Below are 16,487 nucleotides of genomic sequence, written 5' to 3' on the forward strand. Positions count from 1 at the left end.
TAGAAGTTATTTGCATTTTAGTTGATCAATTTGCATGTTTTATAAAAATATATAGCAGGTACAAAATGTGTCTAGGAGTTCTTGTACTTCTGGTATATGAGGAGAAAATGATGCTAACTTTCAAAATGCTTTCAATGTGTTTGGCAAAACAAAATATAATATTCTGGTTTTTGGGCCAATTTAATTAGAAAATTCATTCATAGAATGGTTTCTGGTTTTAAAGAATGTTTTTTGTTTTGGTTTCTTTTAATGTATTCCTAAGTTTACTAATTTGTAAAACTCGGCTGGATCTTAAACAACAAATGAATACAGTTTGTTATGACTTGAAATTCAAAGTTGGTTTGATTTTGAAAAGATTTTCTCGGCTTCTATGGAGAGCACCAGTTATTTTTTTAAACACTTTTAGAGAAAGAGTCTCATTTTCTACACCTTCCGTGATGTGTTTGTTTATGAAATTACTATTTAGTGTTCTCTGGAAAGACAAATCCAGTTCAGCCTGACAGGACAGGAAAAGATTATAGAGGTGACAAAGCAACTGTTCCTGATCATTCTTGCAGCTTCTCTAACATTAGACTATCAAGAAGGTTAGGAAAGGAAGGACCAAATAGGAGTTTGGGGATTTCCCACATGCTATCCACTTAGAACACACTTGTTCAGCTAAAGATCACTCTTGATCCACTCTAGTTATGTTCTAACTAGAAAGAAGTTCTTCAATAAATATTCTAGTTTCTTTTTCTTTTTTTAATTAGAGCTTTATGGTTATACATAGTAGTTGGGTTCATCCTGAAAAATTCACATGATTTTGTTTTGCTTTTTATTCTAGGAATTGAACCCAGAGGCACTTTACCACTGAGCTACATCCCCAGTCCTTTTTATTTTTTTATTTCACTCTCCCTAAGTTGCTTAGGGCCTTGCTAAATTTTCCAGGCTGACCTCAAACTTGTGATCCTCCTGCTTCAGCCTCCCGACTTGCTGGGATTACAGGTGTGCACCACCATATCTGACTAACATTGTAGTTTCTAATAGAAAATTATAGAATCTAGTATTTGGTTTTTTTTAAACTACAAAGGCAATTTTCCATCTTTCCATAGAAATTTGAACATAGGTTAAACAAAAAGAACTAATGATGCAAGAGATCAAGTATTAGCATTAAAAGATAACTCAGAAAGGTTCTTCACTTGAAAGCCTTTATTCTTCGATCAGTTAGACTGCTATTCAAGACAATTATGTGTCAGTACTTAGGGATCAATAACATCTATTCAGTCACAGACTGAAGAAAGATGTGTGTTTACCACCATATTTCTTGGGAAGTGAAATTTTTGAAAAAGTTTTTTCTTGTCTAGGAATGTAATTATTTCAAGCTCCTATGTGTTTTTTAAATCACACACAAAAAATTAAATGTTGTAGACTTCCAGTAGGGAACTAGGCTGATAGAGGCTTTTCCATCTACAACACTGGCTTCAAAGGTCATTCTTGACATATAGCCATCAGATGGGAAGAAGAATGAAAGGATCACACCCAGGAGTTTTTCATAGGCCAGACTTGGAAGTTGCACACATTCTGTTGACTGGAACTGTCTTGCAGCTACATCTAATTGCAGGGGAAGACTGGGAGAGATAGTTAAACTGTCTACTCCACAAGAAGAGAAAACAGGTTTGGTGATAACCTACAACTCTATGCTATAGTCCCTCCATTTGGTCACCAAATAGCTACTTCATCCTTTTTTTTTTTTTTTTTTTTTTTGGCAAACAATTAATATGCTCATTCCCTCACCAAGTAAGAGAAACTAAAATCCCACCTGGCCACTGCATTAAATTCAAAATACAGGATCCCCAGGTAATGCACAGGATTCTCCATCTGGTCCGGATATCACTCCATATTATCCTGTGGCCCAATAATTCTCAACTGGGGGTGGTAAAGTCCCCCAGGAGATATTAAACTGCTATGGAGTGCACGAGAATTACAAACCACCTTGCATATTGAGCCAGGTTGAAAAGGGGGGGAAGGTCCTTTAATGAGCATGCCAGGCAAGCAGCTGGGAGCAGGCTAATGCCTAAGAGAACTCCCAGCACCTGAATTTTGGAAGTACAGAGTTTATAAAGGCAAAAACCACAAGAACAGTTGAGGCACATGTAAGTCAGAAAGACCCTGTTGAGACAGATATTTTGATTACATGAGAGAATTGTTTTGATTATACATTAAAGAGTCATTTTGTTATACATCAGGGCCATAGTCAGGGATGAGGGAAGGTCCTACTGTTCTGTCAACATAGATACAGCTGTCAGGAGGCTGAAAAGAAAACATTTTAAGCAAACATGCAATAGTGTCAGGTCAGAACAAACTGCATTACTTTGGTTCTATTTCATTTCAAAACAATGTCTGAAAACGTTTATGACTGACACAACTAGGGGAGTGAGGTGGATACTACTGGCAACTAGTATGCAGAGGCCAGTAAGGCTGCTGAACATTGTACAATACACAGGACAGCCCCCACAACAAAGAACTGTCCAGTCCAACATATCAGTAGTACTGAGGGTGAAAAACTGTACTGCAACATGAACTAATATCTTTCCCATCCTGCGCCCAGTATGTAACAATGGAGTAAATTTACTGCAGTAAATACATCCAGGTAGGAAGGCAGGGAAAGGAAGACACTGGACTACGCAAAGATGAGATTCTGCTAGAAGGCATTGTGATGGCCCTAAACTTGCAGCATGGAAGTTCCTCCACTAGTCCCTGATTCCACTCGCAGTGGGGGGCACCCTAGTCCCTGGTCCTCTGTGGTCACTGGCTCTGCCCTCTGGAAGTTCTTTCTCTAAGCCTGCATTTGAAGTGGGTATAGAAGCATGAGTTCTCTGAGGAGACTACAGCTTTTAAAATGAGCTCTTAAATGATTTTCTTAGCAGTACGATTTCTCAAACACTAAAAAAACTTCCGATCAATTTGCTTCTCAGTTGGTTTCATATGCCAGTAACATGAAAGTTTCTTAGAGATATTCTTGATCCTCTTTCTTTGCTTCTTCACTCTTATGCCTCTCTTCCTCTCAATTTGAGGGGGCTACTTAAATACCATCAGACTTTAATGTAAGGCCACGCCAAAAGCTAATCTTTGCTGCATGACTGACTCTTAATGGGCCTTTGTTGCTCAAAACCTTTTTCAGATTTATTTCCTATTCTTTGAAGTACAGAACAGTCAGTTTTTCCAACCCCTCAAGGCTCCAAAGTTCTGAACTCTCTATATTCCTTTTTCATTCACATTTGGAAACCTGTTAATTATTGTATGAGCTCATCTTATTTTTCTAATATCTGTTAAATGCAGTCAGTAAATATATCCTACCAACATTTCACTTCCCAAACTCTTCTAGAGCTATGGTATTTGTAGGCATCTTATTTGCCTTCCAAGTTACTGCAGGCAATTCTTACCAAGTGTCTTGTACTATGATTTCAACATCCAAAATTTGTACTGAAATTGAGTCCATTATGAGATAGTAAAAGGTGGGACCTTTAAGAGGTGATTAGAGCCCTGCCCCCATGAATGGATTACTTCATTTATGTGATTGATCAATGAATGGATTAATAGGATAATGGGTTGAGACTGGATCTGCTACAAAATCCAGTTCTCATGTTCCCTGTCTCTTGCCATGTGATGCCGAGCAACACTTTGGGACTCTGCCAGCCAGAAGGCCATCATTAAATGCAGCCCTTTGATCCTGAAGCAGAACTATAAACCAAAATAAACCTCTTTTCTTTGTAACTTATCCCAATTGTGGTATTATGTTTTTAGTAGGAGAAAAGAGACCAAGACATTTTGCCATGGATTTCCATTTTCCAGCCTTCGGTAAATTTCCTTGTTGTCTACTGCCTGACTAGTTTGAGATTTTTACAATAGCACCCTGCTTCTGTAACAATTTTTGTATAAAGGCAGTTCTAGTTGTTGTGGCAAATAAACCTCAAAGGGTCACAATACATTTTTGTTTCTTGCTTACTTAATGGTTCAGTATAAGTGTTTCTGGCTAAGGGGGTGGTGGGAGGAGAGAACTAGCTTCATAATCACCTAGGGATCCAGGCTAATGGAGGCCCTGCCATCTTCAGTATGTGATTTCCAAAGTTTCCCTTGATGTCAAAATCTGACCAGCAGATGCCATAAATGAAGAGGATCACGTAAGGCAATCTGTATGGACCAGGTCTCAATTGGTACCATCACTTCCATTCACATTGCACTGACCAATGAGATTTAAATAAAAGAAGAGTGTACATCATCTAGGAAGTATTCTTGAAGGGAAGGAGCATGTTTTTCTTCCTACCATCTTCTTGCTGACTGAAATTGAGAAATGGTGGTTGAATCATAAGCAGCTATCTTCAACCATCTGGTGAAAATCACACATTAAAGATGATAGTACAACAGTGCATGAGTCCTGAGGGTCATGGAGCTCCCGTGCCATCTCCAGGCTGTTTACCCCCTGTCGTCAAGGAAGAAATGAAATGTTATATTTAACCCACTGCTGTTGTGAGTTTTATTTGCAGTTTAATCTAATTTAACTTACAATAGTATTCTCTCATTGTTTGGTATGGCTACTGTTTTTGGCCCACCTCCACACCTTTGTATTGGTAACTTCTGCCATTTCCTTCTCATAGTAGAGAGCACTTTAAGAACTCTCAAATCTTCAGCAGTGAGTAGTTTTAGCACTTGTTTTGCATCTCTATTATTTCACCCAACAGATAAAAAACTTAGGATTGGTCCATAAATACAGATCATTTCAAGAAATGATTTTTGATACCCACTAATGTCAGGTCCCAGAGTGGATATAAAACATACAAAGATGATTAGCAAACCACCCCTACTGTCGAAGAACTTGCATTACAGTTATCGGGATAGGTAATGACTCCTTCCAACTTCCATTCCACCATTCCATTTGAAGAAGTTGAAAAGTTAGAAATTTCATGTCTTAGACTCCCTTTCCACTTGAGTTTTAGGTACAAATAAGGCCTGCCAAACAGATATGCTTAGAAAAAAAATGCAAGTAAATGGAGTTTACCTTTCTGCATTTGTAGGTCATTTGTAAGCAAGGTGTGATGACATGTATGTGACATTCACATTCCCCTTATGGTCTTCATGGTGTGAGAGCCAGTAGTGCTGAGAGCAGCAATAGCAGTGTCTTATTGTTACCTTCCCATCCAAGGTACATTCTAATCAGAATAAGCCTGCCTTATGCCATAGTAACAAATAATTCCCCAAATCTTAGTGACCTAGTGCAATAAAAGTTTCTTTCTCACACCAAAATGTTTATTGCAGATGTGGACAATTGCTCCCCATGTTCTTAGAATCTGGGATGTTTCAACTTTGTGACTACTATATGTTAACCCAGGGTCTCCTACTTGACTCCTGTGGCAGGGAAGAAATGGTCCAGAGACTGCTCACAAGCTTGTGATGGTGTCATCCTGGAATTGACACATTGCTTCTTCTCACATATTATTGGCTAGAATTAGTCACATTCCACTATCTACATGTGAACTGGGAAATGTAAACTTCCATATTTGGAAGTAAAGGAGTCACAGCAAAGGAAGCAAACAAGAATGTGAAGAGAGAGCCTACAGAATGAGGGAAAATCTTTGCCACCTGCACCTAAATAGAGCATTAATCTCCAGGCTATATAAAGAACTCAAAAACTTAATGCCAAAAAAAAACCCCAAATAATCTGATTAATAAATGGGCAAAGGAATGGAACACAAACTTCACAGAGGAAGAAATACCATTGGTCAACAAATATATGAAAAACAATGTTCAGCATCTCTAGCAATTAGAGAAACGAAATTAAAACTACATTGAGATTTCATCTCACACCAGTCAGAATATCAATTAACAAGAATACAAGTAACAATAAATGTTGGTGAGGATGTGGGAATAAGGGTACACTCATATGTTTCTGTTGGCACTGCAAATTGGTGCAACCGCTATGGGAAGCAGTATGGAGATTCCTCAGAAAACTTGGAATGGAACCATCATTTGACCCAGTTATCTCACTTCTTGGCATATTCCCAAAGGATTTAAAGTCAGCATACTACTGTGACACAGCCACATCAATGTTGATACCAGTTCAATTCACAATCACTAAACTATGGAACCAACCTAGATGCCTTTCAACAGATGAATGAATAAAGAAAATGTGGTACATATACACAATGGAATATTACTCAGACATAAAGAATGAAATCATGGCATTTGCAAGTAAATGAATGGAACTGGAGATTATCATGCTAAGTGAAATAAGCCAATGCCAAAAAAAACAAAGGCCAAATGTTCTCTCTAATATGCAAATGCTGACTCACAATAGGGGGGGAGAAGGAGGGAAGGTTCATAATTGGATGGAGTGGGGGAGAAGATGAGAATGGGAAAAAGAGTAGAATGAATCGAACATAACTTTCCTATGTTCATATATGAGTACACAACCAGTGTAACTACATCATGAACAACCACAAGAATGGGAAGTTATACTCCATGTATGTATCATATGTCAAAATACATTCTACTTTCATATATAACTAAAGAGAACAAATAAAGAAATTTAAAAAGGAAGTAAAGGAGAACCAGACTAGTAATGTTTATCATAAGTTATGTGACTTTGAATTCACTATTCTGGGGATTTCCTTCTCCATCCCTTCCAAGGACTTCAGAAGCACTGAAATGCTGGATGAAATTGCTTTGTGTTTTGAAATATCTAGAGTGGTTGTGGATTCCTACAGTAAATGCTGGCTGAATGGGGTGTGTGCTGGTAGCTTGCTATCCTTGTACCACCACCCATCCTTACCATCTGTGCCTCCTAAGATTGTCCTTTATGAGCTGCACATTCCAGGCTCCTTTGTCCTCTGGCTTTGGTTGGTGGGGATCATGGGAGACTATATAGCAGGAGACAAGAAAATAAGAGTTGAGACAGATCAGGATATTTATCCCTGCCTCCTTTCAACTCCCCACCCGTTCCTGATTCTTCTCCCAACTCTGTCTTTTCATTAAATTTCCCTCATCTAAACACTGAGTATGATGTCTGTTTAGACCCCAACTCATAGCAGGTGTTTAATAAGCAAAATTTTATAGACTGTGAATCTAAAAAGAGTAGCAGACCATCTCCATCTTCCAGTTTTACTACAGCTGGAGGTCTTTATAAAATGCCAATCTGAATATATCATTCTGCTTTAAAATTTCAATGGCTCACAAGTATACCCCTATCACCACACCCCTCACTGTAAACTGCAGCCAGACAGAAGTAATTTCAGTTCCCTCTGCAACGTGTTCACTTCCTCTGAGTCTCTGCACATGCAAAGTAGACCAAATCTGCTCCCCACACCCACTATCATCAAAAAGTCACTTACCCCCCAAAGCTTCCCATAAACCTATTTAACCTGGTTAGATGGTATTATACTCTACCTCTGCAGTCCTCATGTACCATTATATAGAAAGAGCATTCACTGTTACATTGAACTACAACTGCCTACTTATCTGTGTCCTCCAACAGACTGTAAGATCTAGGATGGGGAATGAGTCTTTCCCTGTCTCTTTGTGTCTCTGTCACTCTTTCTCTGTCTCTCATTCATCTGTTTGCTTTTTGGTTTTTTTCCATTCATTTGTAAGACTCTGTGTGTCTTATTCATTTGTATCTAGATCCCAGCATAATGGCATTGCACCCAGTAGGTCTAAGTAACTACAAATGTTGAGTGGTTAAAACTCTCTTGGTTTCCAGGTCATCTCTCTTGATTTTTCTCTTTCTCTGGCTCTTTGTTCTTGGAAGCCTTTACAATTGACTCTTCCTTCATCTATCCATTAAATATTCTTCAGAGCAATATCCGCCTTTGGACTTCAGCCATTAGCAAATACCACAATCCCCATAAGCATATTTTTTATCTTAACCTTTCAAATGAGCTAAGGCTGCCCCTTTCTCCCTGCAAGCAGTTCATTATTTCTCCATTCCCAATTTGTCCTTCTTCTGCTTCCCGAACTCAGTCCATCCAGTTGTCCAAGTGACAAACTTCAAAAATCCCCCAACTCTTTACACTGTTTTCCCCCCTCTGTCCTGCTGGCCAACAAGTTTCATCCATTTTCACATTTCTACACTCTATCTCTGGATCTTTCTTTTTCCTATTTCTTTCACCAAGAATATTTTCCCTCACTTTAGCGCAAATCCTATCCATTCTTTGAAATTCAGAAAATTAGTCAAATTCAATTCATTTCTTTTTCCTCAGAGTTCTACATAAGTGGATTCTATGTTTGTCTGCTTGTGGGTTTTTTGTATGCTTTTGTGGTTCTGGAATTCCAACCCAGGACCTTAAAAGTGCTTGTTAAGCACTCTACCACTAAGCTATATATCCTTCACACTTTTTAAAATCTTATTTTGAGACAGGGTCTAAGTCACCCAGGTTGTCCTCCCACTTGTGATCCTTCTGCCTCAGCCTCAGAAGCAGCTGGGCTTGATGGGTAGCTGAGCTGAGTAGCCAGCCAGTGGACTTGGCTTGATGCCATAACAATGGATCTAAACATGTCTCCATCAGTAAAATTCTTAGTTTTTTTTTTTTTTTTTTAATCATTGGGTCTAGCCTGTGACTGACATTTTATGCAATTAAAATATTTTATATGAATGAATGAATTGATGAATGAACTGGGAAAGAGAATCTTTTCAATTACACCCTTTCAGATGTTACTGCAAGAGAACCTTTGAGATTAAAGAATAAAAATCTCAGTTTAAAAATCTGAACATTATGTAACCAAGTCAACATACACTTTAACAAGATACTCTATGTGCTTATCCACGACAGGTAATTGCTATGCATTAGAGAGTTTTGTTTTGTTTTGTTTTGTTTTGTTTTGTTTTGAAGCCTATCCTGCAGAATTTGATTTTAAGCATTTTCAGTTCCGGGTATGGACAAACTTTAAAAGGGAAGGTATGATTTTACCTCTTTCTAATGCTCTTTTTTACTCTGGGTGACAGGCATTAGATAAGGCAATAAATGGGGGGTGGGGGGGAGAAGGCCTATATCATTACAGGACCGGGCACTTGGTAGGCCCTCAACACGTTTTAATCCTTTTCCTAACTCTTCTTTATTTCATTTTTGAAGGTTCGCGAATTTAGAGTATCTAAAGAACGTTTTAGTTTTTGGATTTCAATTTAACTAAAACAACGTCGAATTTTGATTGTTCCTATTAACTCTAAAACCCAAGGGAAAGAAATCACTGGAAGGGGAGGGGAAGAAAAGAGGCGATGCAAAAACTGAAAGGAAAGGCGCAGAGGAAGCTGCAGAAGGAAGCTTTTTTGGCCGGGTTTGTCTTTTTTTAACCCCAGAGAGGCGTGACGCGCTAACTGTCGTCGCGGATTAGTCTCCCCCGCCAGGCGCCCGCCCGCCCCGAATTTCCCCGCCCTCCCGGTGCCTCCCGCTTCCGCCCAGCACTGCGCTGCAGATCGCGGCCGCTGGGGGCGCCCCGGGCCCCGATGCGCTGAGGCGGCGGCGGCGGCGGCGACCGCGACCGTTCTCCGAGCTTCGCCCCTCGCAGCTCTCAGACGGGCGGCGACAGCGGCGAGGTGCGCACAGAAAGGGTGCCCACTCCCTGGGCGAGCTGCAGCACAACCGCTCCCCGAGGGCGGCCGGGGTCCGTGCCGCAGCCGCCGCCGCGCTCCGGCCCGGGCTGCCGCGAGAGGCGGCGGCGGCGGTCCCGGCCCCGGCCGGCCCGCGGCGCCCCCCGGCCGCGCCCCCACGCGCAGCTCGCGGCCCGGGCCATGGGTCTGGGCGGATCCGGGGCTCAGCCGAGCTGAGGCGGCGGCGCCCGCCCGCGCAGCCCGCCCGCCGGCGCCTGGCTCTCACAATGATGAAGAAGAAGAAGTTTAAGTTCAAGGTGGACTTCGAGCTCGAGGAGCTCTCCTCGGTGCCCTTCGTCAATGGGGTCCTCTTCTGCAAGATGCGGCTGCTGGACGGCGGCAGCTTCACCGCGGAGTCCTCCAGGTAAGGCGCCTTCCGCGCCTCGCGCCCCTCCCGAGCCGCCGCGCCCCGCCTGCGCAGCATTGGCTTGTTGATGGACAGCATCCCTTCCCTTGGCCCCTTCGTCGAGCCAGGCGGCCAGCCTGGTGAGCTCGCTGTCCTCCAGGGACCGGTCTGAAATCAGTCAGGAATGTATTGATCAGCACAAAGTGCTTCGCAAATGGGGTTATCTGGGTTGGCCTGGGCTCCTGCGCTCCTGGCTCCAGATGGTTCCTGGTGTCAGCTCTTTACTCCCAGTTCTCTAGGAATGGGAGCGATGGCCAAAGGGAGAGGATGCTTCTTGTTTCCCTTAAGACATTTCCATATTTGTAAAATACAAAGTGGGACTTGAGGTGTTGTTAAAAACAAAAAATGACCCGAACCTTTCGAGTTCTAAGAGCGCCCGCGCTGAACAACCTGTGCTTGATGTGCCTCTTCTCTCTGGTGGGCTAGGCGGGGATTTGCGCTCCCAGAGCGAGGCTGAGGTAGGCCTGATTGGCCTTAGTTTGAGGCAAGTGTTCCTAACAGGTGAGGCACTGTAGACTGCTTCTCCAGCTACGTGCTAAGGCTCATTGAATTACCTGTCTTGAAGTAACCTCTGTGGGTCTTAATGTGGGGGACTTAAAACCAGGAGGGGAGTCCAAGCTCTGCCCTCATTTTGAAATGAGCCCCATCCTTGTGCGCCCTGTGCACTCTGTGGGAGACATTTAGCAGGTTACAGAATGCAACCAGGTGTGGCAGTGTTCCTTGAGTAACTTCAGGGCCATTCACAGATTGACAGATTTGTCCTAGGGTGTTTTTCTTTTCAAGAAAACAGAAAACAAAGAAGTTTATAACTGAATTTTTGAGTTCTTGAGGTCAAGGAGAAGTGTTCATAATATTTGTTTAGCCTACATATAGTGGTCATAGACTTTCTTTTTAAACTAAAAATATTCTACTTTTTTATGTCATCCCATTAATAATGTAAAGGAAATAATGTCAATGGATTGTGGAATTGGGGCCAGAAAATTGTCCACTGTGGCAGTACTGAAGCCTATGGGAGCCAGATAATGTCTGGTTGGCTAAACCAAAGGATGTTTAAAGCACTATTGATTCTCAAAATTAATAAATAGTCCACTGAGGATAATTTTTAAAATTAAATTGTGGTAACAAATCTGCACATATTCAGCTAATTAATTATAATACAATCAATTTTAGCACACCTGTAAGAAAGCAATGAATAATGCAAAGAATATATATAATACCAGCTCCCAAGGTACTGAAAAGCCTAAATGAGGGTGAAAGTGACAATCTATCCTAAGGCCTAGATTGTTTTGCAGCAGGGTTCCTTCCACCCACCTACCTGGAGCAGTTAGGTAAGTGCTCCTGGCCCAATGGTGACACCTGGTGGTCAGGACACTTGCCAGCTACCTCCTTAAGTCAGTTATTTAGTCATTGGAGGCAAACAGGTTCACTAGGCTTTTTAAATATACTATCTTATTTAATTCTCACAACAGGCCTAAGGATCCACATTTTGTGGATAAATGATTCAAGGCCCAGAAAGTATAACTAACTGGTCCCAACGTCCCCACAGATGATATGTATAACGCCAAGATTCTGATACAGGTGTAACTTCCAACAGGGTGATACCAGGTAAAGGGGAAAAGTGTGTTCTTGTGCTGAAGAGTTTCTGAACCATTAGGCAGCTTCCTAATGGTTTTAAAGTGCAGTGTATAATTTAATTTGTTCCTGAAGACTTGGAAATGAAGAACTATCCTGTGATACACTTAACTCTTTCTCTTCCAACTAAAATCTGGCTTTAATCAAGGTGAATACAGTTAAGAATAATGCTTGCAAAATTTTCTTACCTTTTAGACTGAGCAGGGGATGAGAAACTGATTCTTGGTTTCTCACCCTCCACTTCATCCTCAATTTTATTTATTTATTTATTTATTTATTTATTTATTTATTTATTTGGGTAGTTGTAGATGGGCAGAATGCCTTTGTTTATTTTTATGTGGTGCTAAGGATGGAACCCAGTGCCTCACAAATGCTAGGCAAGTGCTGTGCCACTGAGCTACAGCCCCAGCCCTCCTCCTCAGTTTTTATCATTATGAATTTGTATTTATGGAAAAAAAATAGTGTGTGGTACAGCCAAACAAACAAACAAACAAAATACATAGTTTGAGGGAAATGATTCAAAATAAGGACTATGTGCCTTTAAAGTTAGGTAGAGAGAGTTGGAATAAAGCTAAGAATAAGAGTTTAGAATGAGGAAGGTTTACTAAACCACAGTTCTACCATGGTAGATCTGGTGTGGTTATTTAGGCTCTCAAAATTAAATATCTGTAAAATTGAAACAACCACTGACACTGAGGTGATTTTGAGGATTTAGTAAGATGATATGCCTAAGATACCTAACAGTGCTTTGGCATCCAGTTGGCATTTAAAGAGGAGACAAGGAACTTTTTCAAGAAGGTCTGTTTGCTTTAGATGTTATACTTAATTCCTCTTTCCTGACAAATACAAAAAATGTTATCTAAGAAACAGATCTCATTTTGCAAGCGAAAAAAGAAACCCTGAAATACCAAAGTTAAATAATTATTTCAAAATTGCATAACTCCTAATAGTGGGTGCCAGCCTAAGAAGTGCAACTCTTATTAAATGATAGATTTTAAAATCAGTTTGGGGGACCCTTATAAATCAGAAACAGTTAACACTGTAACATTTCTCCTATAAAAATGTGAAATCAATAATATGTAAACATTATAACAAAGCACACTCAAGACTGTTGTCTTTAGAAAGGCCTGGTTACCACATTGCCCTTGACAAGCCTCTGGGAACCTGAGTGGTAAGTAGTACTACACATGACATAAAACTTCATCTAAAAGATACAAGCAAAATGATACTGTGCCTACACTGCACAAAATGTGATTCGTGATAAACATTTTCTGAGCGTCAGGAATTTGGGTCCTCATTAGGCAGAGGGTGCTTTAAGTAACAACCTAATAAAAACCTTAGGTACTGAGTCTCTAATGAGTTTTCCTAGTAGACAACACATGTCACAATTTGATGCTACAGAAATTGTGGCTGAATCTGCTTTGTATCCTATTGCTATAATAAATTATAGCCATAATACAACTGTACGCTGAGTCCTGTGAGTTCTCCTAAGGAATCACCAAACCCAGGGATGGTCTTAGGAACCCCCATACATGAATCAAATGATGAATCAATGTAAAATAACATTTATTTTGTTAGATAAAAGTCTTGGAAATATATAGAAAATTCACACACACACACACACACTCATGGACACACACAGCTTTGTACAAAAACTAAACATACATTGTTCACCAAATATTAATTGTGCATTTACCAGGTTTCTAGCTGTCAGGAGCTGTGAGAAGTATAATAAATATAAGGGTCCACAGAGAATTATCTCAACTTAAGGAAATTAATTATAATTATTTAACAGTAGGAGATAGTATAACTTGCTGCCCAATTGATGGGTCAGACAACATGTGAAGGTTGTTGAAATTCTTAAGGAAAAGAGTTCATTTTTACATGGTTACTGAAAATTGTATTAGCATTTTAGTTGAGCATGCTGGGAGGATGAATTTGCATTGACAAGAAAGTGAGGTGGGAGGACAGCTTGAGCAAGACATTAGTAGAGTTGGTGCTAGATATCCTGATTGCAGAGAGTTCGTGTTGAACAGAAGCAAAACATAAGATTAGAAAAAGGCTTTGAATGCCATTATAAAGAGTTTGCTTTCCACTGCTTATAGGATAAAATTCAAGCTAGGATTCTTGAACTGAGTTGTAATGTGATTGAAGTGGTATTTAAACTTGCTGGAAGGCTGATTATTCTTGGATTCAAGTGATAATAGATGAGAGATGAGACAAATTAGGAGGCTATTAAAATAATCCAGGCAGGAACTAATGAGATCCTGAATTCAAGTTTCTCATATAAGTGACTGATAAATGAAAATGCTGTGACAGATTCCTTGATGCCAGAAGAGAAATAAGGGAGTCCAGACAGTTCTTTGTTTTGTTTTGTTTTGGTTAAGGGGAATTTTGTATATGGTAGTATAAGATATGAAGAATTAAGTCATATATTTCACATGATACATTTAAAGTGACTGTCTTGATAAGCAGTTGAATTCATATTTATTGTGATATATGTGTTTCTTAGATTCTAGTCCATGGGAGCCATACAAGCCTGCTTATTTCTCATTTAGGTTTTCCTTATACTGTTTTGCCCTTTAGTAATTATTTGTGAAAATTAATTATAGAAGGATCCAGTTTCTCCCAGGAAGTTTGTTCAGTGAAGAGGTTAAAAAGAAATATAAAGACTAAAAGGTATTTATTTGTAATGAATGTTGTTATTATTATTTTGGTACTGGGAATTGAATCAGGGGTACTTAATCACTGAGCCACATCCCCAACCATTTTTATATTTATTTTGAGACAGGGTCTTACTAAGTTGCTTAGGTCCTCACTAAATGCTGAAGCTGGCTTTGAACTTGTGATCCTCCTGCCTCACCACCACCACTTCCAGTCACTGGGATTACAGTTGTGAGCCACCATACCTAGCTATAAATATTATTAAAACGGTCAGGGTGTTTGGTTAGATTTTCCACAACCACAATTATTAAAACATTTGGAAAATACCTTGTAGTGGTCTGTTCAACTGAAACCAAATTCTTGCCTAATAAATATTTTCAAAGATCTTTTACAAAGACAAATTATTGTGTTATTTGAATCTTTTTAGAGCACTTCCTTTGCAAACATTTAAATCACTTTTGATGCTTTTTTAAGACTGTCAGGATAGGTTTAATTCTGTTCTGCTTAAATAAAGGAAGAAATTTTCCCTACATATTTTAGGCCAGTTTCCCCTATTTCTTCATTTTTGTGTGTTGGGGTGTGCTATTAGCAAGTAATTTTCCAAGTTTCACATGAGCTTGTGGCAAAAACACATGTGAATTCAGGGAGTGTCCGGGAAGCTAATGAACACATCTGTGTATTGGATCTTTTACTTTGTAAACAAACTAAAAAGGTTTCTCTCTTTTTTTTGCCAGAGAACATCAAGATTTTAATTCACTGCATTGTTTACTTATTTTTACTAATTTTCCTGACTGCAAAAGTAATATAGATTCATGAGGAAAACTTAGAAAAGCAAAAGGGAAATAACAAAAATTGCTCATAAATGAACCACCAAGAGATAAACACTATTACTGATATTTTGGTATATGACTTAGGAGCCTCTATTGATCCCCACATATACTTATATATACAATACATATACCCACTTACCTTCTACAGCCATTGACTTTTAGAAATAAAATGAGATCATAATGTACTTAATACATTTTTTTATTTACTGAACTTTCACTTACTGAACTTTCTATATCATTAAATATTCAATTTTAAAGTGCTTTAAATCAACATACTATAGCGATATGTGCATATCAAAGTTTTTACCAGTGCAATGCACAATAGCTAAGTAATAGAACCAGCTTAGGTGCCTATCAACAGATGAATAAAGAAAATGTGGTATATATACACAACAGGTTTTTTCTCAGCCACAAAGAAGAATGATATTATGGCATTTGTGAAATAAACCAGACTTAAAGTCACAGGCAGATGTTTTCTCTCATATCCTGAAGCTAGAGCAAAACAAGGGGGAAGGGGAGGCATGCAAATAGAAGGGAGATCAGTATAGAAGAGGAGGATTGAAGGGGAAGGAGGAAGGACTGTAAAAGGGAGGACTGCAGAATGAAATTGATGAAATTATGATGTGTACATATATGATTATACCACAATGGATTCCACCTTTATGTATACCTATAAAGCACCAATTTAAAAAACAATAAGTAAATAGAAGGAAGATAAGTAAAATGGAGGAAGGGGAATAGAGGGAGGGAAGAGGGGAGGGAAATAGGAAGTATCTGGTACTGAAATGGAGCAGATTGCATTCCAGTCTTGTACAAATATGTCAGAATGAACTCCACTATTATGTATAATTATGTGCTAGTAAAAACATAGAAAACCAAAGTGCTTTAAATAGATTCATATCATTCTTTTGTATTGATTTCCATGATTGATTAAACCAACCCTTTTGTAGCAGTCAGGTTTGTTGTTGTTTTGGGATGCTAGGAATTGGACCTCTACCCCTGAGCTACATCCCCCGTTCTTGTTTTCTTTTTAATTGAGATTTTTATAAATAAACCACCATAAGTATCCATGTAGCCAAATTTGGTGCATGCCTATGATTATTTAGGATTAACAGAAATGGAAATATTGAGTCACACATACATGTTTTTAAAACCTTTGACATATATTACCAGTTTACCCTTTTGCATTAAATTGCATTTTTATGATGACAAAAATCACTGAGTATCAAATATCAAAAGTAACCAATATTAGAAAATGCTGTTTGACCATATGGCACATAATTATTTATACCCTGGTTCCAGCAATTGCACTTCTGGGTATATATCCAAAGGAAATTAA

The 16,487-nt window shown here is 39.3% G+C and overlaps 1 protein-coding gene across 7 annotated transcripts in view; it reads left to right on the top strand.

The window, feature by feature from the left end:
* Positions 1 to 9,468: 9,468 nt before the first annotated feature.
* Positions 9,469 to 16,487, top strand: part of EEIG2 (EEIG family member 2) — a 98,092-nt gene continuing 91,073 nt past the window's right edge. For 4 of the 7 annotated variants that reach the window (XM_079133150.1, XM_079133148.1, XM_079133147.1 and 1 more), the window contains exon 1: positions 9,469 to 9,980. In XM_079133150.1, coding sequence (XP_078989276.1) covers positions 9,844 to 9,980 — 137 coding nt within the window. In that variant the 5' untranslated portion in view covers positions 9,469 to 9,843. The remainder of the gene's footprint in view (positions 9,981 to 16,487) is intronic. The other 3 variants (XM_079133144.1, XM_079133146.1, XM_079133145.1) reach the window with 2 other exon arrangements.

This window comes from Sciurus vulgaris, assembly GCF_902686455.1.
Source record: "Sciurus vulgaris genome assembly, chromosome: 1".
Taxonomy (NCBI): domain Eukaryota; kingdom Metazoa; phylum Chordata; class Mammalia; order Rodentia; family Sciuridae; genus Sciurus; species Sciurus vulgaris.